Source organism: Carettochelys insculpta, chromosome 8 (assembly GCF_033958435.1).
Source record: "Carettochelys insculpta isolate YL-2023 chromosome 8, ASM3395843v1, whole genome shotgun sequence".
NCBI classification, from domain to species: Eukaryota; Metazoa; Chordata; order Testudines; family Carettochelyidae; genus Carettochelys; species Carettochelys insculpta.
In genome coordinates, this window is record NC_134144.1 from 30,024,465 (window position 1) to 30,050,438 (window position 25,974).

At 40.8% G+C, this 25,974-nt stretch overlaps 1 protein-coding gene across 5 annotated transcripts in view; it reads left to right on the forward strand.

Moving 5' to 3' along the window:
• The window catches only part of ZNF385B (zinc finger protein 385B), a 124,617-nt gene that overhangs the window by 63,661 nt on the left and 34,982 nt on the right, over positions 1 to 25,974 (forward strand). For all 5 annotated transcript variants that reach the window (XM_075001164.1, XM_075001161.1, XM_075001160.1 and 2 more), the window contains one exon: positions 4,425 to 4,535. In XM_075001164.1, the coding sequence (XP_074857265.1) occupies positions 4,425 to 4,535 (111 nt within the window). The remainder of the gene's footprint in view (positions 1 to 4,424; positions 4,536 to 25,974) is intronic.

Genomic DNA, 25,974 nt, shown 5'->3' on the forward strand with positions numbered 1-25,974 from the left:
TTTAATTGAAAAAGCAAGACCTATACTAAAATACTATGATATTAATTATGAACATATTTAAATGTCAGTTACATGCCAACAAATTTGATGCAGGAGCAATTTCTAAATATAATCTTTTGTATGTTTCTGTTAGATTAATATTATATAGTGAGGGATCAAAAAGTTTGCAAGAAATTTTGTAAGCTTACTTTATATTAGCATTACTTTATATTAGCATTCTGCTGCATGGTGCATATTATAGAAAGATGCAATAAGAAGTAGAGTTCAGAAATAGAAATTGTTTTACTAATATTTAATTGCTCAGTGTTATTGATTTTACATTATTTCTAGCTTTGCTGTTACTCTTAATGTTTGTTACTGTATTCTGGAAATACATGTGGGGGGCTATTTGATTCCAATAATTTTGATACTGTCCCACATGATATTGTCAGAACCAAACTAGGGAAATGTGGACTAGATGACATTTCTGTAGGATGGGAGTGTAACTCGTTGTAAGACCGTACTTTGAGTAGTGGTCAATTGTTTGCTGTCAAACTGGGAAGGCCTGTCTAGTGGAGCCTATAGAAGTCAGTCTAGAGTCTACCACCATTCAAAGGAGAGGTAAGTGTTCTGGAGGTCAGGATTAGAATTCAGAATGGCCTTGACTAATTAGAGAATCAGTCTGAAATCAATAAGATGAAGTTCAATAAAGACAAGCACTACCCTGGGGAAGGAAAAAAGCAGGTGCATGTATACAAAATGAGTAATCTAGTCAAGAGAATGCAGGAAAGGGTCAAGGGGTTATGGCAGGCCACAAATTGAATATATGCTAACAATGTGATGTAGTTGCTAAAGGCTAATATTCTGGAGTATAGCAGGAGTGTTGAATGTAAGACATTGGAGATAATTGCCCCACTCTACATAGCACTGGTGAGGCCTCAGGTGAAGTAATGTGTCCACTTTGGTGCTGCACTTTAGAAAAGTTGTGAAACGTTGGAGAGAGTCCAGAGGAGAGCAACAAAATACATTTTAGAACACCTGATCTATGAGGAAAGGGTGAAAAAAAAACTGGGCATGTTTAGTCTTGAGAAAATAACACTCAGGGAGGGGACCTTGATAAGCCTTCAAGTATGTTAAAGGATATCATAGAGAGGAAATAATATGCAATAATTTGTTTAATCTGTAGCAAGGGAGACTTAGGTTAGATATTATGAACAACCTCCTATCAAAGTAATTAAGAACTGCAACAATTTAGCAAAGGAGGTTGTTGTATCTCTGTAAGTTTTTAAAAATAGTTTGTCAGAGATGGTCTAAGTAAGCATGGCCCTGCCTCAATGCAAGGAGCTGTATTAAATTATCTGTGTATCCCATCCAGCCTTATACTGCTATGATGTTTTATTCAAGGTTGAGTTTATTTTTCTAGTTGCTCTTTTTTAACATCGTTGAAATTGTAGTGTCATTTAATTGACAAAGTAACCCACTGTAACTGAGCTGTATTTTTTAAATCATTTTTGATTCTGTGAGTCTTAAGGCAGTGAAACATGGAATTTACTTTCAAAAGTGGGTAAAAATTACATTATGGTACCAAAAAGGATAAATGCTAGCTGTGAAGTTTACAAAACCCTCTTTTTTTGGATTAAAAATACTGTACTCCAAAAAGTTATTCCTCAGTTAAGTATTACTTAATACATAACCTGTAACCTCTGCTATAAAAGGTATTTTGAATTTATGTATGCATGCACATATATGCATGTGTTTATAGTAAGAAAATCGCCATTAAAGTAATTTTCTGTCTTCAGAAGCATAAAAAATGTTGAGATGGGGACAACTAAAATATTTAGCCATCAGCTTCAGGAAATCTGGAAGAAGTTAATTGACTGCAAAACCTAATCTAAAGAATCAATTAATGTCAACTTTCTCCATTTCTTTATTAAATTAAGTTTAGTGTCAAATGCAAGCTTTTTATCATCCTAGTCAAATGGTTCCTTTGTACATTGTTATTGTAAGAAAATTACTGCTGAAATGGCAAAATAATTTGCAAGGAAAACATATTCTTTTAGCAAATCAAACTACTTCTTCCTGCAAAGGGAAATTATTCCTGGGGGAATTGTGCTCCAAAAATGAAACATTCTGCAAAATTCTTCATCTTTTACTGGCCAAAATAACACAATATAATCATGCCAGTTTCAATTATTTTGGTAATTTATTTAAAAAATACTTGTCAGCACTGATGTCTGTAACAAGACAGACAGACAGAAAAGATATGGGAAATATTTTTGGACAAATTGATTCCCTACTAGGCATATCAATACAGATCTCTGTGTAATAATTCAAAACCAAAACTCATGTCTTGCACCCCTCCGAAGCAGTGCAAAGGCTTGTGGGGAGCTGGGGTAATGGAGGCCCTAAGGGAGAGAAGTTATGGTGGGTAGTGATCCTGGAGTGTCATGGGGTGCAGGTGGGATAAAAATGGAAAAGGGTTTGGAGGGGCAGGGTGGGATGATTAGTGAGCCCCCACCAGGCAGACCCTGGCTGGCCTCTGCCCTCTTGATTCAGTCAGGCACATTTGTCCCATCCCCATGTGTCCCACTTTCCATGTGGTTCTGGACCCTCTTTCCCTGTAACCATATGTCCCTGCACCCCCACTCCAATTCAGTCCCTGCTGTCTGTGTGCCCCTGCCAAATTAACCCCTCTGAACTCCAGTCTGTGACACCCCAGCAATCTGTATGCTCCATGATGTCCACCCCGCTATATCCTCTGTCTCCTGACATGGCCTTTCCATAGGGTGCTGTGAACAAGGCAGTCCCCTATCTGACTGGGGCTGTTCCGGTGCTACAGTGTCCTCTGGTGGACGAAAGCCGTAACTGCAGGACCTTTTTAACACATTTCCTTCATTTTCTGTATTTTCGGGGGAAAAAAATCTTTGTGGCACAAGAATTGTGCACATGTGCGGTGGCACAGAATTCTCCCAGGAGCAGGATCCCTAAACTAGCCTAGGAAATGTGAACACTTTGTTCATTGTAGCCCACTGTTTTGACTCCTAGTTCTTGTTAGTCCATGCTTATCTTTAAATAAATCAATCACCTTTAAACCTATAGATATAGATGTACAAATATAGTATCCTAATCTGGGCTGGGGACTGCATTTTACTTTGTATTTGTATAGTGCCTCACACAATGAGACTTTGTTTTTAGCTGTTGCTTACAGCTGGTACCATAATACAAATGTGAGATAGTTATAATTTTTCCCCTCAATATCCTGAGCAAGTCCTCCAAAGTTAGTAGAGGTCTGGAATCCCAGAAATTTCCTATTTGCCAGAGGAGAAAAGTTTGATATCCAGCAGGAGTTACGATACTTAAGAAAGGCTTCTTTATTTCACTGCTCCTGAGAATTTTCCGACAAGCACAGGATTCAGACACTTTGTGTTTTCATTTTGTCTCAAATGTATCATCTTTTCTCAGTGTGAAAGCATTTTCTCTGGTATGGTAACTGCTACATCTTTAATTGGTGCAAAATCATTTTAAACATGTCCTGGGTAGAACTCATCATTTGAATATTCTTTTGGCTTGCATCACTCATCCATTCTATTTTGAAAATCCTTACAAAATATGAGTCAATTTTTCCAGGCAAGTAAGTGTTGTAAAAGAATCTATAAAGAAACTCTTCTCACAAAGATGTCGCCATGAGGGAAGATTCTCCCAACTGATTTGTGTGTGTGAGGCAAGTGGGAAGGTGCTACAGGTCTTCCCTATGCCCTTGCAATTGGGTCAAGAGAAAAGGGCTCGGGAGCATTGTCACTGACAGTGGCTCTCTCTGGTAAATGTCACTTACTGAGCAGCATGTTCTGAATAATCTCCAACCCACCAAAGGGGAATAAATTACCACGCAAGAATGTGTGTATGTGGAGAGGGGGGAATCTAGTTTTAAAATGATCCCCTGCTCCCTCTAAACCCTCTGAACTCTTTACATCCCAAAACCTGTTTAGGCAGATACATCACATAGGGTGATTCTGGAACTAGTTGTGCCACAAAACCCAAAGGCTCTTCTCTCCCCCTCTTTCCACAGTGCTGATATTTTTCCTTGCAGAGAGAGACCAACAAATGTGGAGTGCGTATGGGGGAGGCAGGTGGCTTAATGGTGTGGCTGTAGATTTATGGGCTTCTTGCCATTTAATGTAATATTTGTGCTCTGGGTGGTAAGGGAAGTGAAAGATGCAGTGGTCTGTGGTGGGGCTAGCCAAGTTGCTTATTTGTAAACTTTGGCACGATACACATTCCCTGTCTTGAGATACATCTAATCATTTTTATTAACTTTGAAATTCTATTTCCTCTTGTTTATTAAAAAAATGGAACTTGCAGGGGGAAAAATGTTATTCTGAGCCTTTTCTGCACTGTTTATTATCCTGTGAAGTTGTAAATTGAATATTCTATTGCTTGTTCTCCAGATGGATCCTGTGCAAAAAGCAGTCATAAACCACACATTTGGAGTATCCATTCCCCCAAAGAAGAAACAAGTTATTTCCTGTAATGTCTGTCAACTTCGCTTTAACTCTGATGTGAGTATCATTATATTTTTCTAGCAGCGTGTCTAATTAATCCAAACATCTTTTCCAATTAAATTCTCTACTGTTTCACCCACGCTCATGCCAGCCATTTAGGATGACATTTTGCCCACACTCAATTGAGTTTATAATGGCATCCCACACGGCGATTTTTCGCTTTTTCTGGTATCTGGTGGTTTATATGCTTAGATTGAGTTGTCTAGCCAACAGTGTCACCTCCACAGGAAATCTACCAAAAGAGCAGAAAGATCCAACTAGTAACTTGCTCCTTCTTTCTGTAGTTTGAGGCTAGATAAAGTGTTGTGTTTGTAAAGTCCCAGTTAAGGAAAACATCCCTTTTCAGTACAGAACTTGAGCACAAGTGAAAGTGTTTTTTTTCCTGAATTAGGAAAGTACTTGAGGTTCAGGTACTGGGGAACTACAGTAAAGACCAGATGACTGTCCAGCGCCCTATCTGTTAATGATATTTTATTTCCCAACAAATTCATACCTAAGTGAATGGCTCAAGAAATTCAAGAGAAATTGAAGGGAGAGACTGTGTGTCTTTTATATTTTATATTTATCTCCTTTTTAGAAGAAATCTCTTTCTTATCCCGTGTTCCTATGTAGTTTACTGAAAACTTCTCAGATCTCTCAAATTATATCCTTCTGATAGTGTGTATATATATATTCAGTTGAGATAAGTAGACTTTGACTTCTTGTTGTAACTTCAGACTGGTTATGTTCTGTGAAATTTTGTCTACTTCAGTGCAACTCAGGTCAAAGTATTCACAAAAAGTGCAGTTAAGATTAGACCTTCCTTAGCTGTAATATCAGGAGAACTAATTTCCATGTGCAAAACTATACCCCATCATGAAGAATGACTTTTATGCTGTTAAGCTATTGTTAACACAAATGAAAACATCTCTGAGCAAGCATAACATTTACAAGACGGACATGCATGCTAACTCTAATCGATATTGATGCTTTAAAATATTTACAGTTTTACCTCCTTATAAGAAAAACTTCTCAAAATTTTTGAAAGCTGCCCCCTGGAGCCCTAGATTTTTTTTTCCATATACTGCACCTTTCTGATACTGCTTTGTTCATGCTCTCCGCTGATTTAACTGAATCTTATTTTCTTTTGGAAACTACGTTCCTGCCCCCAGAATTACATCCAGTAAAGGCTCCAGAGAAAAGGGCTCAGGAGCATTGTCACTGACAGTGGCTCTCTCTGGTAAATGTCACTTACTGAGCAGCATGTTCTGAATAACCTCCAACCCACCAAAGGGGAATAAATTACCAAGCAAGAATGTGTGTATGTGGGGAGGGGGCTTTCTTTTCTTTGCTGACAGAGGTTTGTAGCACTGTCAGCCATGTCCATATCTGACCCCAGAATGGTTTCATCACATTATGCTCCCTTCCTTTTTCTGTTTAGTTCCCTCTCCACCCCTCAGAAAGTGAATAGTTAGTTGTTCCATTATAGATCAATAGATTTCACTTTATTGCCTTGCAAGTGAATAATGCATTTCTCATATACGGGCATTTGCTGGGCTGGATATCAGTCACTAGCGGCACCGATATCGGATGCGGAGCCCCGGGCAAAGTGGGCGGGGGCCCAGCTCCATGACAGGGAAGGCGAAGAGTAGAAGAGTCGGAGGCAAGGGCTTTTAGCCCTCATTGGTGCCCGGACTGCGGTGCTGGTCTCCCTCCCGCAACTCCCTTACAGCCACAGACAGCTGAAGTAGCAACAAATGGAGTTCTGGGCCCCTTTGAAAAGCCAGGCCCAGGAGCACTGTCCGCTTTGCACCCTCCCTCCCCAGCAGGCCTGTCAGTCACTTCTGGGTTAGACCTACTGAGGCCACTGCAGCCTTTTGTGATCAGGCTCCCTCTGGTGGGCTGCAGTCACACTGCACTCTGAACACAGCTTACTTGAGTTCTGAGAGCGGTTTTGTTCTCCAAAACTTACAGCAGTAGGAGCAAAATTTCCTTTAATTAGTTTGCAGAAACTGATTTTTCAGTCATCATAAGTACTCCTTTTGCTGTTTTCCCTTAGCAGCACACCAGTGTGGTCTATCCCATACTGCCAGTCTGCCTGTACCAGCAGATCATCAGAAGAGCTGACATCTGCAGGTTAATAGCCTGCTTTTTTTCTCCTCTTAGGCTGGGTCTGCACAGAGCTCTGCCCGAAGAGCCATGCAAAGTGAGCTTCTCAGGATTGCAAATGGCTACCCATTTGCATATTCCCAAAGCTCATTACAATAGCCATGTGACAGTTCAGTGCCAGCGCTGGAGCAGCCATGTGGACATGCCTCTGCTGGCTAAACCCCCTGTGTCACCAGGCCCTTATGCGTCAAATGTTTGGAGACGCCCCCTTCCCCACACTTTTCCCAGGGGCCCAGGGAGCATCCCAGTGAACATTCAGGTCAAAAGTGCACTTGGAGTGTTCATCATCACATTCATTCCCTTGAAGTCTCTTCCATCTTTAGAAGATGACAGAAAAGGGGTTTCAATAGTGTTGACTAAGCTGTGATTCCTTAAAGCATTTAACCATACATTAGCTGAATGACTTACTGCTCATAGGAAACCTCTTCTCACATAGCTCAGTGCACCAGCAGCATTCATAATTAGCTAAACATACTAAAAAGTAAACACTGCTTGCTATTCTTTCCAGACCTTGGGGTTGGGTGGGGGGAGATTAAGTTCATTTTTAGATACTTCAAATGGTAATTATCCCAGTTTTCTATTTTTAATTCTTCTTTAATGTTCTCAAGTAGTTTGCCTTCCAGTGTTTGTAGTTCATGCTCAAGTTGCTGTTCTGCACATATAAGGCAAGACCCCCAAACCGTTCTGTCCTTCATCCTGCACAATTAGCTGAACTGTTTAACTATAAAGGTACCTACAGTGCAGTTGACAATGGCTTAGAAGCCTTACTTCACAAAATTTCCAAGAAATCCCTTGATGATTTACATCAATAGGGGCAACTAGATTATACGGTGCTACAAGACTTCTTGTTGTTCTCAAAGCTACAGACTAACACGGCTGCCTCTCTGAAACTAGATGATAGTGGCATCTGTTAATGGCTGAGGAGAATCTGAATACAAATCTCAACCACAGACTACTGAACTCCTTTCATTCCATGAGAGAAACACCTGTCTGTTACAGTAGCATCCAGCAAAACGGGACAAAACTTCTAAGCCAACATGCTCAATTGCCATTTGTTAATAGAAGACCAGGAGGAGCTGAACAACAACGTCCTTGGTTCTGTCAGATGGGCAGTTTCCCCCACTTCCCATATCTGGACTAATCCACAACACAGAACACCTGGAGAAGCATGATTGTTTTGGTCTCATTGATGGCTTCTCTTGGTATAGAAGAGGGACACATTTTCCTTCTAGTGAGCAGATGCATTCGTGTATGCCTCTCCCAGTTGCCTTCTAATCAACAAATTGATTTGGAAAAATAAGATTAGACAAAGCATTAGTGACCCTGACAGTATTGGCTTCAGTTTGATCTTTGCAGATTTAATTTTACTGCACAGAACCTGAGATTCTGAGTTTTCAACAACATGGATACTCCTGGGAACTGGTTAACTTTCTGTAAACATCCTGAAACAGTCCGTAAACACAACATAAACAAATATGTAGAGGATTTGTTCAGCAGGTATAGTGTTTTCCTCTTAAATGCCCTACAAACCTAGGGCATTTAGTCCCTCAAATTTTACATGGAGTGCTCCATAATAGTCTCTCATTTCCCTACAGATTCAGTTTTCAGCCCATCAACTTATGGCATTGGGCTTCTCTTAAGAGCTCAACATTTCCTTAGGTGGCATTGTTATAAGATTTATTCTCAGTGAAAAGACAACAATTCATCCTGGTTCTGCAAGCACTTATGAAAGCTGTTTATCATTCCACTGGTGGAGAGCTCCCCCTACTTTTTTTTTTAAATAATTTCCTTATAGCAATTATGTGATGTGGAAGAATAAGTTCAATGTGAACTTAGTCAATTAAAGAACCAAGTCCTCAGTTCTTCCATAAAAATATGATGCTTCATCCGCATCTTGACTTTGTTGAAATAAAAAAAGAACAGAGTTCTAATTAATGTCTTTCTTTCACACTTTTTCATCAGCCTAAATATTAGAAAAGTATCTTACAGTATGAAATGGTCTTTAAAGTTCATCTTCATTGGACTAGATTAGAGAAAGTTCTTCCTTCATCGGGGAATCCTAAAATAAAATTGTATGAAGTACTTCAGTTATGGCTCATATCTAATATATCAGCCATTAGAGATCTAGTCAGACCCTTTCTGGGGTCATTAGATTACATTCAATAAGCGTGTGCATTCAAACAGTTGGGCTTAGAAGTGTAGAGCTTTGTACAGTGAGGGTTATAATAATACTGCTGTGTCAAATTTGCAATTTCTTTCCAAAATCTACAAAACTGGCACCCTTTCTTGTCTGGCAAAGTTTTTGGTTGTTCCAGATTCCCTTGACTTAAACTATGCAAGCAAATGGAAATGAATATGACAAAAATTATTAAAATACTTTCTTTTTCTGATTCCCCTAAAAATGTCATTTATATTACCGGGGAAGTTTCTTCCCTGGATCTTCATGCTTTTGACCTTTCCATGAGTAATGTTTAGATCAGTGGATACTCATTCATGAGAGAGAGAGAAACTACATATAAAGTAACTAAATTTATTTTTCATACAAAGGGCACCCGCTGCACTGGACCAGTAGACCAGAATAGTCCTGCTTAAAATGCAAATGGTAGATGTCAATCCTGGTCAATTAACCATATAACCTGCATCTAGTGAAGCGGGTCTTTGCCCATGAAAGCTTATGCTCCAAAATATCTGTTAGTCTATAAGGTGCCACAAGACTTCATGTTGTTCATATGACCTACAGTGATTTCAGTAGTATTTTCTACTAGTTTAGTACATTCTGCTTTGAATGTAGTCACCTGACATCAGAGTTGGTGTTGGCAACTGTCCAGCAAAGAGAGTCTGAATTCAAAGTAGGAAAGAGTTGAAAAAGTCTGAATCCTTTGTTGGTGCAATGAGCACGTCTAGTGCATGAATAATTTTCAAAAACCTTGTGTGTGCTCTTTACTGTGAGCAATAAAATTTATAGGTAAAGGTATTGATTTTCTCTTACTGTATGTAGGGTGATTTACAGAGATGCAGTTTCCTGACTGAAATATTTTAGTGAACTCAGGCTTTGGGATTCTTTTCTGTAGTTTAAAAAAGAAGTATGTAGAATAATGTCAGGAAAAGATCTATTTATGGATTGTACAGCCAGCTGGTTTTGTCTTGGTTTTTTTTTTCCTGTAACATGTTGAAAAGACTCTTGGATCCTAACAAATATTTAGAGCCAGCCTCTTCTTGTCAGTTACAGATTAGTCTGGAAGCATGTATGGGAAATACATTCATCTTTAAGGTAGCTTATCCTCTTATCCTGAGTCTGACTGGTAGGTGATTGGGCAAATTCAGACTTAATAAGATGGATACCATTGTGCTTTAATTTGTTTCCCCTTTCAACAACTCACTACCAAATGAAAAATTTAATAGAAAAAACTAAATATGCATTTTCATTAGAGTCTAATGCTTCAGGTATACCATTTTTACCAGGTGGTATAACTTGTGATACAGATTGAACGTCACCAGTCCAGCACACTCTCATCTGACAGCATCCATAGTCAGGCATGATTTTAGTTAACCAGATAGCCACTTTTCATGGATATGGCCAAGTTTCTCGTGATCCCTTAAAGTTTGTTTACAGCTACCAGTCCTGGCTGTCAGTTTTCTGTGCTGTTATTTAGCTTTAATTTGCCCCTAAATATCTTCTAAGAGCCCAGTAAGCAGTGAAAGTGTTGGTAATTCTTCTAGAGAATATTGTTATTTGGCAGTTCAGCAAATTCTTTCATTTGGTACTGGTCAGGTCCTGAGCTTACTGAGCTAGAGAGGCTCAACCCAAGCAATAGCATCCATACTAAATAAAATGGCATTTTCCCCTGTAGAAAACCCTGATTAACCCTAACCATGTCAGTTGCACGATCGGGGTTCTTATTCCTTTACTTCCACCAATGTGATATATGCCATCATGTGCCAGTAATGCCCCTCTGCTGTATATATTGGACAAACTGGACAATCACTTCACCAGAGAATGAATGGATACAAATCAGACATTAAGAATCTGAATACACATAAACCTGTTGGTGAGCATTTCAACTTTACAGGTCACAGCATTCAAAACTTAAGTCTGCATTCTAAAACAGAGACTTTAATACAAGATTGCAAAGGGAGGCATCTGAATTGGAGTTCATTCTCCAGTTTGATACTTTTCACCTCGGACTCAACAAAGAAATCAATTGTCTTACCCATTTACACGGACAGTTTCATCACCTTTGATAGTCACAGTGATCCCAGGCAGCCCACTTAATAGACACTTGCAGAAACTATTTTTCGTCCTCCTTCCCCTCCCCACCGCTTCTGTCCTATCTCGCTGATGCATCAGTTTTTATTTAATTTTTTATCATCTTTCTATTAAATTCTCTTCGTCTCAGTTATCCTTTATCAGGATTTTCCAGATCTGAAGAAGTGGGTCTGTCCCGCGAAAGCTCATCACCCAATAAATTATATGATTAGTCTTTATAGTGCTACAGGACTGCTTTTTGGTTTTGTGAAGATAGAGACTAACATGGCTACTTCTCTGTAACTATGTCCTGTTCTACTCAGTCATACCTGGTTGCATTTGTTCTGGAAAAGCAATACTTGAACAGCCAATAGTAGATTTCGAGTTACACATTACTGACAAGTTACGCTGGAAAACTATCACGGCTCCTTGTGCAGTGCATAGAGACTTTAAAGGAAAACCAGGTAGTTAGAGCTTTATGGCTGATTTTCCTTTAAATGTGCCCAGTCCGAACTAACTGGTAATACAGTGTCTGATGCCTTTTAAATGTAGAGTAAAGTCAAAAGGCAGATTCTGCATTTACAGATTAGTTTAGTAAATACTGAGCTGGAAGCGTAAAAAAACTCTCCTTTCATCACAGAGGTTTTGAAAATGGGTCTTTATGATTAACTGTGACCATCATGTACCAAAGCTCATGAATTTCTATTAGCAGAGCATGAATTTCATGCATACTCATTTAGATTTTAACAAATCATCGTTGCTGGCCCTCTTCCAATCTGAGAACAGGCAGATGTGTGAGTATATGCCTAAGGAATCACAGGAAAAGCTCAAAGAGCTCCCTGACACAGTAGAGAGAGAAAATACATTCTGAATGAATCATACTTAGATTCACAGAAGCCCACACAAGTGTCTGTGGAAATCCACAAGCATGCCAAATATTACATATCATCAGAGTATATGTAATAATAGTGAAAGAATTGTATGTAACTTTCAGTTTGGTATTACTAAATGCTAATTTGTTATAATTGCACTAATTTACATTTTAATGTAAGAACTTAAATGATGATCTACACTTTCTTCAGTAACAGTTCTTAACTAAAATGAGACTGAGTGGATCCAGTCTATGTAGAAAATATGGAAGGTGGAGTTGAAATATGAACAGTCTGAACACCATAGCAGTAGATATATTTCAACAAGTAAAATGTATTGGAGAAGAATCTGTACATCACAGTTCAGTGAGATTATATCCAACTTTTAGTGCCAGTGTAGCCTCCTTTCTCTTTCTTTCCATATTCTCATCAGCACACATTGTTGGAGGGCAAAAAGCTACAGTTTTATTTACACAACAGAGAGATACACAAATATGGAAGTACTGATAATAAACACTTCCCAAATGAACTTCCACAAATTAAGATGAGTCAATTAAGACTAATGTGCAAGGAGTTCACTCTAGGACCAACATGTCATTTTCCATCTGAATTGTACCAAATTCATTCATAGTTTTGTCATTTCATATTTAATATGCAATGATGTGTGCAAATTACAAAAATATGTTCACTCTTTAGTAAAATTGCACTACTTAGTTTTTAAAGTTATCTCAAGATGCAAATATTAATGTTCCCATAAAAACATAAGCTCAGTCCCACTGCCCAATGATCTCCACAGAGCTACAGCAGCATAACATAAGAGAGATACTATATTGTATCAAGCCCATTGTGTTTATTTTGGGTAGATTTTGTAAAACACATAAAGTAATCTGAAAATATCTCTCAGGGCTTGTGTACACTGTCTCCCTACTTTGAAGGGAGGATGGTAATTGGGTGTTGGGAGATTATTAATGAAGTGCTGCGGTGCATATGCAGCACTTCATTAAGCAAATCCCACCCTACCCCACCTCCCCAGCAGCAACTTCCAAGTATTAAACTTCGAAGTGCCGGCTCACGTCTAGCTGTGGCTCACCCGCTGGTACTTCGAAGTCCCTTAACTCTTCAACTTCAAAGTAGGGAGGTAGTGTAGACAAGCTCTTAATGTGTAACTTAATAGAAGTGCTACACATATACCTGCTCATTACAGTTATTTGGCACCTATAAAACAAAATCAGGCCTTTTAGCAAATTAGAATGATAAAAGGTTATGGCTGTGCAGTGTGACCAAGTTAATGTTGCTATAAGAATCTGATCTTTAAAATTTCTTGACTTCAAGTTTAACTGTGCAGTGCTAATGTCAGAATAACATTAGTTTTCTTATTAGCTTTGAAAACTGGCAGTATACTCAGATAACCTAATGAAAGAGCTTTAAGTGAGACCTGGTTCTAAGGATGCCTCTGCACTTGGAGTAGGAGGAGTAAATATCCAGTTCAGGTAGATGTACACGTGCTAGTTTGACTGAGCTAGTGTGCTAAAGCCAGAAATGTACATGCAACAACATGGGCAGTAAGACAGGAGGAATGCCAAAGTAAATCATTAGGATATGTCTGCGCTGCAGTATAAACTCAGGGTTCCAAAGCTTAACCACTCTCCTATCTACACATCCTACACACAAACCCAAAGCTCAAACCCTAGGTCTCTTTGAGGATGGCAAATCCAATTTTGAATCGTGCCTGGATCCAGAGTTCAAACTCTATCACTTTGCAGCAAGACACAGCACCAAAGAACTAGTGTTCTGGGAAGCCACTGGAAGATATTCCACAATCCTGTGGCTCAATTTTTTTGTCCTCTGCACAGTCAAGGTTTCCCACAGTGCTTCGTTAACAAAAAGGCTAGAATGACCACATTTTAGAAGGGTGCTGGGAAGCCTCAGATACAGTTGGCTGGATCTGAGCCCCCATAATGCAGTGTAGATGCTGGAACTCTAGGTTGAGACCAAGGATTCCACAATTCTGAACCTGGGATTGCAAATGAGTTTGGATGCTGAAGCTCTGTGCTAACAAACCCAGGGTCTGCTAACTCAGGTTCTACTAACCCATCACTTACATTGCAGTGTTGACAAACCCTCCCAACACATGGGGTCAGAGTCCAGGCTCCAACCTGCACACGAACATCTACCCTACCATTTTACAGTGCTCCAGCCTGCGCCCCGCAAGCCTGAGTTAGCGGACACACACCAGCTATGGGGGTTGAATTGTGATGTAAACATACCCTTAGAGTCTGAGGTGGGCTTGTACTCACAGTGGCTAGCCCATCCTCCCACCCCCACCACCACAGCAGCTTTCCTTTTTAGCATGCCAGTTCAAACAAAGTAATTGGGTAGGTGTACACACAGGGTGGAAATTGGATTTCCAGCTCAAAATGTCGACATAACCTGAGTATGAGTTACGTTCATGCAGTGGACACTGGAAGTAAAACATCTAACAGATATGAAGGCAAAGGCTAGGACAGCCAGAAAAGATCATTTACGGCTGCTTAATGGTTTTGGAAAATGCACATTTAGACTTCATTTCTGCACACATATATGGATGTGATTAATTTTGCTACTTGTCACTAGTAGCAAAGTTTAACATGGGGATAAGTGTTTGCAGGACTGGGGTCTCATTTAGCTGAGCAGGCATGATCCCTGATTGACTTAGAAATCCCAGAACTTTATGTGGGATGCCCAAGAAAGAATGTGCTCAGGTGGAGTGCAATCAAATGACCTATTTAACTCCTTGTAGTTAACAACAGGTATTTTCAGGCTTTTAACATTATGTATCCTTTAGCTAAATGGAAACTTTAGCATATGGTTCTGTATGTGTAGTTTAGCCCTTATCTGGATGATTCTGCAGGCAAGAAAGCATTTAATCTGCTCCAAATGCTGTTGGTATTCTTTGCAGCCCCCTCAAATTCATCCCAATTTACACTTCTGCCACATTTTGATTTAACCTTTTATTAAAGTGCATTGCAGTTAGAGTACTAGTGCCAAAGTTTCTAGTGCCTAGGGTCCTGCTTTAGTCTTTTAAACTGACAGCATGTGTCTTTATACTGAGGAGGGTGATTGTGACCATTCTTTGAATAGTAAAAGAGCAATTGTGTAACAGTATAATTGCATCAGTTAACATTTAGCTGAATGTAAATTGTGTCAATGAATTTCAGCCTTTCCATTGCTATACAGGGTAGTATATAACAATATGTCCAGATAGCTGGAAAATAAACAAATTCAGCACATTTTCTCTGTGACCATAGCATGAATGAGGCTAAAGTCCAATGGGCAACTAATTATCTTTGCTTTTTTTAAAGGGTGGATATTGGTGCTATTAAAGAGGAAGAAGTGACAGGATTTAGTGAGAAGACTGCATATGGGGGTAAAAGGAGAGAGAAGAATGGAAGATGATCCCAAGATTATGAGCCTGGGAGACAGGAAGGTTAGTAGAGCTGTCATTGGTAACAGAAAAGGGAGGTGGTGGAGAGGAACTAGAGGAAAGATAAGAAATTCAGTTTAGGAGAGTCTGCATCTGAATGAGTGGTCAGACAACCAAGAGGAAGGAGAAGTGGTGGTGCTATACTGGACAGAGATGGAAGTTTCAGAGGTAGGAAGAAGGATTTGAGAATCATGTGAGTAGAATTAGAAGCTAATGAGATGGTTGAACACCTGGAGCAGATGAGGTTTCCAAGGGAGAGCATAAAGAGATGAAAAAGAAAGGGCTGAAAAGTTTGGCAATAGGTATGGGAAGAGAAAGCTGAGGAGCCACTGAAGGAGTTGTTGGATGATTGAGCTGAAAGATAAGAAAAGAACTGATAGTTATGGGAAATTAGAGAGGAAAGGAGTTGGAGAATGGCAAAATTAACAATTGTAGAAACAGGTAGAGACATCAAAAACAATAAGAATAGAGAGAAATCCCTTTTTAGGTGGGAAGAAGAGAGTGACAGTGGTCCCTTGTGGTGGCTGGCCATACGTACACTGCTAGCTTTATCAGAAGCTTTTGACACAAGTGTTCACAAGGTATTAACAAATCAGCCTAACAAAGATGGACTGGCTTGCATTGTCTTGGGTTGATCTCAGGTATGCAGTGATTAGCTGTGGCCTCTGTCTTAAATGCCGTTATCCATGGGGGCTGCACAATGTGCAACTATATTTCCCACAGTTAGGCTATATGTTGAATAGGGTGGAACTCTGAGTAAATGACCTGAGGCACTGAATGGGAACTGGGCACCCAAATCTCCTGGATGGCTTAAATCCAATCCTAAATCTCTTGAGGAGATTTTAAGATGCAATGGACTTGATAAAAGAGATACACAGGTTACACCCACCTCTGCATTTCCTTCACATTCTATATAGACAGCACCAAGTCTCCAAACTCGTAAAGTATTTGAACAATATTAGTATGGTTGACAGGACACTGGCTGAAAGTTATTGTAGCGACGATAAAGTTTATGCAGTATGTAAAAGGAAAAGTTCTGAGACTGCTTCTCTGGGTTTTGAGGGTATCAGCTGTCTGATTGTGAGGTGATATAAGTGGTCTGTGATTCATTCTCAATCTCACTGAAGCTGAGCATCAAATGCTCATGGGTCAAAAATACCTTCTGGTCTGATCTTGACCCTGGGTATTGTAATGCACAATTATGTTGTTTCCTGGCTTAGCTTCTGCAACATGCAGTGGCAGGAAAGGAAAGTGAATACTTCGGAGAAACTCCTCATGAAACAATATACAACAGCCCTTTTTATAAAGACCTGGTGCTTCAGAACCCCTCACTTAGTATTCAGCACACTACAGTATCTTTGTTGTGAAATTCTGCATCCAATATAAGGCCCTGTTCTTAGTTATTAAAACCCTAGATAGATTGAGTGCCAAATATCTCAGAGGACCTCTTAGTATGGAAGGGGATGAAGCTATCTCAGCAGTTACGGGATTTGCTTCCACACCATATTAGAATAACCACAGACTTCTTCATAATCAAATCAAGATGTAAACTCATCTCTTAACATACCTTTGCCTTCCCCCATTAACTTCTTCAAGATAGCAAATAATATGTTACTAAATTAGCCTATGAGAGGATGCTATGGAGATTCCACACTGGTGGGGGACACAGCACAGTGCCCTCCTCAGAGAAATGGAATAGTGACTTTAAAGTAAAATGAATTTCCTTTGCTCTTGATTTTATTCACCATTCACAGCTTCTCACTGAGAAACAGTTTTGCAAATGAGGAATGCACGTGGAACAGCTCCTATTGTTCCCTAGACTTCATTGTGCATGTCCTAGTAGAGGTGGCCAAAGCAAGCAGCAGGATTACATTGTGCGGGCTGGAAGTCAGAAAAGAACCTCCACCTAAAATTGAGATAGAACTAGCACGTGAGTGTTTTGAGAGGTTTTTTCCTCTCTCTCAATCAAAATTCTACTTGTGCTCTCATGCCTGGATGGATAGATAGGCTATCATAAATAGTGCTTTGATATTTACCATATACTATCTTGTTTGTTATTATAAACCATGTAATATTACAGTAGCTCTCACTCAAGCCAGCAGCTGGCTCAAATTTCCTGTCTCCTCTGTGTCACAGGCCCAAGTAGCAATGGGGAAAGGGGAAAAAAATCACAACTTTCCATCTCACACTAGCTCGCTTCTGTCTGCTCTTGGCTGATGCCTCATCTTCAGTCTGGCCACCAGATTAGTCTGCGGCTTCTCTCACCAGCTGCCATGTGGCATTAGTCCCCATAGCAGCTGTAGAGCCTTAGCCAGATTGTCACTGGGACAGCTATAGTATTAGAAGTGTCTGACAATTCAGTATGCAGTCACAATGGAAGGGTTAGTCACAGCTGCAAAGACATCTGTTTGACTTACGTAAAGCACCATGATTCTTTTTCTTCTTATATAAGTCTTCAATTTATGGTGGAATAGTTTTTCTGCTCTCTTGTCCTCTTTACTGAAAGTGTTGGAACCAGGGCACTGTTGAAAACACTGAGTGCAAGATCTATTCTCTTACTTTGCCTCAGTCAATTTTCCTTCTTCTGTCTGCCCCACTAGCCCTCCCGTACATCAAACAAGCTCATGAGTCCATTCTTTATTGCATGTGTCCAATCATCTTCTCTCTGAAATCTGAATATTAGCATTTGTTGATCACCTATAAAGCAAAAATGTGTCTATTTGCACTCTCCACACACACATACACCATCTTTTGGAGAAAGGTTTGGCTGTTCAACAGGCCCAAGCTCCAGTCTGAGTCTTTAGATCAAGTGATAATTTCACAATTAAAAGCTAATTTGATTTCTGTGAATACAGCAGTATCAGTATCAAGATGCCTCCGTGGCCCTTTGTGGTGTCAACTAAGAGGAACTCCATTCAGGAAAGAAAACAAATCTTTTCAATTCAGGGGAGGCAGAATTTATTACAGGGTAACAAACCTAGGCCCTGGGAGATGCTGAAGGCCATGCTAGAATTGAATTCAGTAATAGCTGATTAATTAAAAAGATACTATGATGATAATTGTATTTTTGAGAGAAGTTGCCAGAAGGCAAGTTTTTGAAGTTTAAATAAAGGTTACTGGATAAATAGTAACTTGGAAAGTTGAATGACTAGCTGGTGCTGTCAAAAAATAAAAACAGAAGAAAATCAATAACATCAAATAGAAATCTACAAAACTATAGCTTGCTTTTGTCAAACATTTTACATTTACCATATAAATAAGACTATTTATATTGATTCTTTGGGTTTTGAGTGTAGTGAAGCAGATAGGAGGTAATTAAAAGCATAAATCTCAGGAGCTTGTGAAGGTAATTCTCAGCTTTGTAGACAGAGCTGACAAAATGATAAACATTTTTAGCTTCAACATGACAGAAATATTGTGTGATTACAGGGTGCAGGGACATAATGTGCTGAAAGTTCTGTTCAATAGCAGCTATTGAAGAAAACTTCTAACGAAGTTCAGTCAGATTTTAAAAATGTAGCTGTTACTTATGGAAGGTCTGATTAGCATTGTGTTTCTCCATTCTTTCCACGTCCAGTTGAGTAACACACTATTTGCAATTAATATTTGGGAGCCCAGACTTTAAATAGAAATAATCATTGGAAAATAAACTGTTATTAAAATCTCCATTTCACTATGATGATGTATAGCTGTGCTAGAGGTGAAAATGGGATGGAATGAGCCCTTATGGCATATTGGGTAAGAAGTAGCCACTAGTACTGGCTCTTACCCAGGTGACATTAAAGCACTGAGCTTTAAGGACCCTAGTCACAGGGTCACTGATGCAGGACAAAGGAGACAGGTGCCCCGTCGCCCACCCACCATTGCTACTGCAGCAGTGCCGGCAGCAGCCAAAGCCACAGACTCTTCATGTTGCCACCGGAGCCCCAGGGTTATCCGTTGCCACAGCAGTGCTGAAGGGCTGACTGAGATAGTCTGGCCCAGGCCCGCCCCTTCCACCAGAGGCTCTGCCCTTTCCAGGGTCCTATAGCTGCTCTGTTCCCCTCATCTCCCAGGACCCCAGCTGCTCTGCATATCAGTAAGTTCTTTAAGTTACTTTTGCCCCAGCTGCATCATAGCTTAAGTAAGAAAAGCTTCAAGATGACAGGCCCCAGTTCTTATGGAGGACTTCAATCGTCCTGATATTTGTTGGTAGTCCAATACAGCAGTGCACAGACAATCCAGGAAGTTTTTGGAGAATGTTGGGCATAACTTCCTGGTGCAAATGTTGAAGGAACCAACCAGGGACATGCACAGCTTGACCTGCCACTTAACAAACAGAAAGAAACTAATAGAAGTAGAAGTGGGTGGCAACCTGGGCTACAGTGATGATAAATTTCAGGATCCTGACAAAAGAAAGAAAGGTGAGCTATAAAATACACACCTGGATTTCAGAAGATCAGACTTTGACTCCCTGAAAGAACTGATGGGCAGGATCCCCTGGGAAGCTAATATGATGGGGGAAAGAACTCCAGGAGAACTGTCAGTATTTTAAAGAAGCCTCATTGAAAGCACAGTGACAAACCATCCCAATGTGCTGTAAGAAAAGCAAATATGGTAGGCAGTCAGCTTGTCTTACCAGGGAAATCCTTGGCAAGCTTAAACTCAGAAAGGATGTATATAGAAGTGGAAACTTGGACAGATGACTAAGGAGGAGTATAAATATATTGCTTGAGCATGTAGGGCCGTAATCAGGAAGGTGAAAGCACAATTGGAGCTGAAGCTAGCAAGGCATGTCAAGGGTAACAAGAAAAGTTTCTAGAGGCACGTTAACAATAAGAGGTTTATCAGGGAGTGTGTGGGCTTCTTACTGGATGAGGAGGTAAAAAGCTGGGAAAAGCTGAAGTACTCAATGCTTTTTCTGCCTGCCTTCATGGAAAGGTCAGCTCCCAGCCTCCTGCTCTAGGCAATGCAGTATGGGAAGGAAGGAGGTGGGCAGCCCTTGGTGGGGAAAGAACAGGTTAAGAGATATTTAGAAAAGCTAGACCCACTCAAATCCATGGGTCCAGATTTAATGCATCTGAGGATACTGAGGGAGATGGCAAATATCATTGCAGAGCCTTTGGCCATTATCTTTGAAAACTCCTGGAGATCAGGAAAGTACTGGATGATTGGAAAAAGGCAAATATGGTACCCATCTTTAAAAATGGAAATAAGGACAATCCAGGGAACTTCAGACTGGTCAGCCTTAACTCAGTCCTCAGAAAAATCATGGAGGAGATCCTCAAGGAATCTATTTTGAAGCACTTCGAAGAGGGGGAAGTGACCAGGAATAGTCAACATAGATTCACCATGGACAATCTGATTAGCTTCTGTCATGAGGTAACTGGCTCTGTGGACATGGGGGAGTCAGTGGATGTGATATACCTGGTTGCTGGCTGGTTTCAAGTGAAGTGCCCCAAGGATTGGTTCTAGGGCCGGTATTTTTCAACACCTCTCCCCCATGCACAATGGGTTGACTTAGGGTTAACAACCCTATCCATAAAAATAAAAGTTACAGAAATATCTACAAAGAATCCTACAGCTACACAAATCTAGGGAGTAGTTGTCAATCTACATGGATTGAGTATGAAGCATGATAGAGAAAGCTAAAAGGAAGATGCCCCACAGATGATCATTCTCTCACCCAGGACAACCACCCAGTTTGGTACATACAGCATTTGGACAATGTAGCAGGCAGGAAAGACAGCATAGATTGCACTGAAGATGAAACAGTACAAGCTTGCAGTTTTGGGTTGGTATGAGACAAAATAGGCATAATCTGGACAGCTCTACCTGGCAACGGGTGAAACCTTCATCTACTCAGGACACGAAGAAGGGGTGCATCACACACAGGAGGCATGGGCTTGATGCTCTCAAGAGAAGCATCTGGTGCTTTAAAGGAGTGGACAGTAGTATCATCATGCATCATCACAGCCCAATTCTACACTGAAATGCAGAAGGTACCGACTGTGCAATGTTGAGCACCAACCAACAAAGTAGCTGAGGAATGTAAAACTTCCATGAGAAACTACAGGTGTTGTGAACTAGAAAGCAGAGACAGATATCTTGATTTTGATGGGCAACTTGAATACAAAAATTGGAAGCATAAATACAAGCAGAGAACAGATCATGGTAAAAGGAGGCTGAGGTAACATAAATGAAAATGGAGAGCACTTCAGTGACTTTTGTTCTTCAACAGATTGGTGGTAGTGTTTTTCCGCACAAAAGGATCCATAAGGTCACTTGGGTTTCACCAGACCACCAGTCAGAAAACCAGATTGATCACCTATGTATCAGCAGTTCGTTCAAAAGATTGATGCAGAGCGTCTGCACTAGAAGAGGAGCAGATGTAGGTTCAGATCACCATTTGGTCATGATAAAACTCAAGTTCAAGCTCTAGAGGTATGCTACAAAAGCAACCAAACCAGGATTGAGATTCAGCATTGAGCAGCTGAAGGATATTGAGACAAGAGCCAGTTTCCAACTGGAGCTGTCCAACAGATATGGACTTCTAAGTTCATTCTGAAAGATGCTACCATGGAACAAATTTGGGAACACACTGAAACAGCCTGTAAAGAGACCTGCGATAAAACATTGGGAAAGAGGGCACAGTGTCACAAAGAATGGATCACAACAGAAACTCTGAGAAAAGTGAAGGGATGAAAGGACAGAAAAGCAACAGTCAACATCAACAAAACAAGAGCAGCTAAGATGTAAGCTCAGGGACCTTATTCAGAAGCCAACAGAGAAGTTAAAAAGGCTGTAAAATGGGACAAAAAGAACTTTGTGGAAAACCTGGCACAGCAAGCAGAACAAGCTGCAGGATGGGGAAAACTGAAAGAGTTGTATCACATCATGCAGGAGCTAGCTGGGTCACAGTGTACAGTGGATCAGTCAGTAGAGGAAAAAGAGATGCATTTGTTAACAAACACAAGTGAGCAGCTCAGTAACCCTGTGTCTACACGTGCCCCTTCCTTTTGAAAGGGGCATGCTAATAAGCGGGTTTGAAATATGCTAATAAGGTGCTGCAATGAATATGCAGCACCTCATTAGCATAATGACAGCCACAGCGATTCAAAAGTGCGGCTTTTTGAATCACATGCCGCCCATGGAGACAGGACCTTCCGAAAGGACACCCTCCCCCCAGTTTTTGAAAGCCCTTCCGATCACCAGATAGGAAGAAGAGCTTTCAAAAACTGGGGGGCTCCTTTTGGAAGGTCCCGTCTCCATGGGCTGCACGCGATTTGACAAGCCACACTTTCGAATTGCTGCGGCTGCCATTATGCTAATGAGGCGCTGCATATTCATTGCAGTGGCTCATTGGCATCTTTAGAACCCGCTCATTTAACATGCCCCTTTCGAAAGGAAGGGGCACATGTAGACCCAGCCTAAGTAAAAGGACACTTTGAAGAGCTACTGAACCACCTGATCCACATTGAACCTCTGGAATTACCACCTGCAAATATACATCTCCAAATTAATAGCAACAGAGCTACAAAAGAAGAAATCAGAAAAGCCATTGCCCATCTGAAAAGCAGAAAACCACCTGGTCCAGACAACATCCCTGCAGAAGCAATCAAGGCAGGTAGCGAGACATCAGTCAACATTATATGTAATCTATTTGGGAAAAAATTAGGATAGTGAAGAGATCCCACAAGACTGGAAACATGGCTACCTTATCAAGTTTCCAAAGAAAGGCAAACTGAAAGAATGCAAGAACTGGGCATCACGTTACTGTCTGTTGCTGGCAAAAGTTATTTAGGTTTGACAGTGGATTCTCTGGGTTCAAAGATGCTGACCAGATACTTGTTGACACAAGCACTTTATTGCCTGACAAGTAGTAACTAGACCCTTAACTAAAAGATATGGCAGGAAATTGGTGCTTACAATAGTAGGGGACTCCAGGTAGCTGCAGATGGGTGGGAGTTCTTCTCACAGCTCCGAGGCACTGGTACCAAGGTCCATCGGTGAAGTCCAAATTGCGTTCATTTCTGTGTGTCTTATATACAGTTTTCTGCCTGGTCAGGCAGTTGCTATGGTTACTCATTACCATTTAAGGTATTTGTTTTAATTGTCCATTATTGGTTCTATTTGTTCTTTTTGTCCCCTCTGTTGTTTATATGAGACTGTTACATTTGGTTACACAGATAATCACATATCTGTTCTTTCCTTATCTACATATGTTTTGCTGTATTGGCATCACCACTTATCTTAAGTGGGGGATTCCCTCATACATGCTCCTGGCTTATCTGATATGGGGAAGTGTGTACCCCACCACCCCTGAGCTGTCACATACAAAGTTCTTCAGCAATTAACCCCTACACTGTCTACTCCAGGAAAAGTATTCAATAGAATTCTCTTGGAGAGAATGAAGACAGAAATTGATAGACAACTCAGGGATAAACAGGCTGGCTTCCAAAGTGAGAGATCTTGTACTGACCAAATATAAACTTTCACAGTGATCATAGAAGAGTCACTTAAGTGGAACTCCCTGCTATACATAACCTTCAAAGACTTCGAAAAAGCCTTCAACAGCATTGAGAGAGACACCTCGTGGAAACTGCTGCAACACCATGGTATCCCGTCCAAAATTATTAACCTGATCCATCCAGTATATGAACCCTCAACACGCCAAGTTGTTCACAGTGGTATCTGTAGCCAGACAGAATCCCTCCTTGCTTTACTCCATCTTACCCCTCTTAGGTGCCTCAAAGCACAGAGGACAAAGAAGAAAGCAGCACAGACCTAAAATGCTTGAAAGCACAGATGTGCTTATCTCAGGCACAGTCTTTTGATGCTTCAAGCAGGATGTGCTGACCCAATCATGACCTTGAATTGCCTCTGGCTGGTACTGCAAATTGATACGCTAACACATTAATCATCCCAGAAGAGGAAAACCTCGCACCCCTCCCCACAAAAGAATGTCCTGCCTTTATGATTTAGTTACCTTTACCTTACAAGTGTAAATTAAAGTTGCAATTCTCTCTTGTAAGAACTGGCGTCACAAAGGCGAACCAGCATAATTGGCATCTAACAGATAAGGAAGACTGTGCATGACCCAAGGGGTATAAAGAAGGGTCCGGCAGACCACTCTAACTGAGCTCCAATTACCTATACCTGCCGGTCGGGTAAGATCTTTGCCTCCCGAGGTCCTGGGGGCGCCCTCCTCGCACGTTGTCTTCCCAAGGGATTGAGTGACAGACCTGGCCATGCTAGAGTTGAAGGACGCAGGGGTGAGAATTTTCCTGTAATGTACTTTTGTGCACATTTAATAGTAAGAGCTCTGTAAACTGAGGTGTTTGCCCTCAAATGTGTAACTTTTCCTTTGTAATCCAATTGGTATACCATATGTATCATCCTACTAGTAGTTAAGAAAATAGAGCAATAACCTTGTAACCATTAAGATTCTTATTTCTGCCCTTTTAATAAATAGTAACCATTTAAGCTTTCAGCCTGACTCCCTCTAATTACTGTAACTCGGCCGAACTCAAACAAAGAACCTTAGCCGGTTTGGCTATATTAGCCTGGTCAGTGGTAAAGTTCAGTAAAAGCTGAACACTGAGTCGTGCTGCGTCCATGGAGCAGACTCTTGGGGCACCCGTCAGCCTCCCTGGCTGCCCACTGCGAACGACAGTCTGTCCTAGCAGTTAAAGACTCGGGTGGAATAAGCTCTCTGCACCAACCTTTGGGGCACCCGTCAGCCACACTGGCTGCCCGCTGTGAAGGGACTGCTGGTCCTAGCAGTTAAAGACTCGGGTGTGGTAAGGCTCACAGACCACACGTTACCAGGCCATTGGCTAACAGTATCTTGACAGAATCCTTCAGTGTACTCTCAGGAATGCAACGAAGGTGCTTATTGTCACCTTTGTGTTCTTGATCACAGTGGATTGGCTGATGAGCAGGACAACAGATGGCCATCAGTAGGGGCACTTTTCAAACAGCTAGAGGATATGGATTTTTCTGATGATGTTGCCCTTCTTTCACACCAACATGAATACATGGAAGAAAGGGTTGCAACACTAGACAAAACCACCTAGTGACTGGACTGAGCATTAACAAGGGAAAGACCAAAACAATGAGGATCAACCAGTTGAACAACACCATCACAATAGGAGGGGGTGACCTGGAAGATGTGGAACAGTTCACCTACTTGGGGAGTATTATGGGTAGAGACAGAGGAACAGGCAAGGATATCAATGCCAGAATAGTGAAAACAACAACTACATTCAAGACTCTTCATCCCATATGGAGTTCACAAATTATATCTGCGAAGACAAAACTGCAGATCTTCAACACAAATGTGAAGAGTGTGCTCTTGTATGGATATGAGACCGGGTGTACTAAAAAGTCTTCTAATCATAAGCTACAGACATTCAAACAAATGTCTGAGGTACATCCTTCATGTCAAAAGGCAAGACCTTGTCACAAAGCAGGACAAGAACCACTTGGCATTCAAATCAAGAGAAGAAAGTGGGGATGGCTAGGCCACGCTCTCAAAAAAATATCATCTAGCATAGTCCATCAAACTCTCAAATGGAACTTGCAAGGAAAGGGCAAAAAAGGAAGACCTCGGATGATGTGGAGCAGAGCACCTGAGATTGAAGAGCAATAACTGGGGTACTCCTGGAGTCAGCTCCGAGACAGAGTGACATGGAAGAGACTTGTAGATAGCCTTTGCTCCACCCAGAA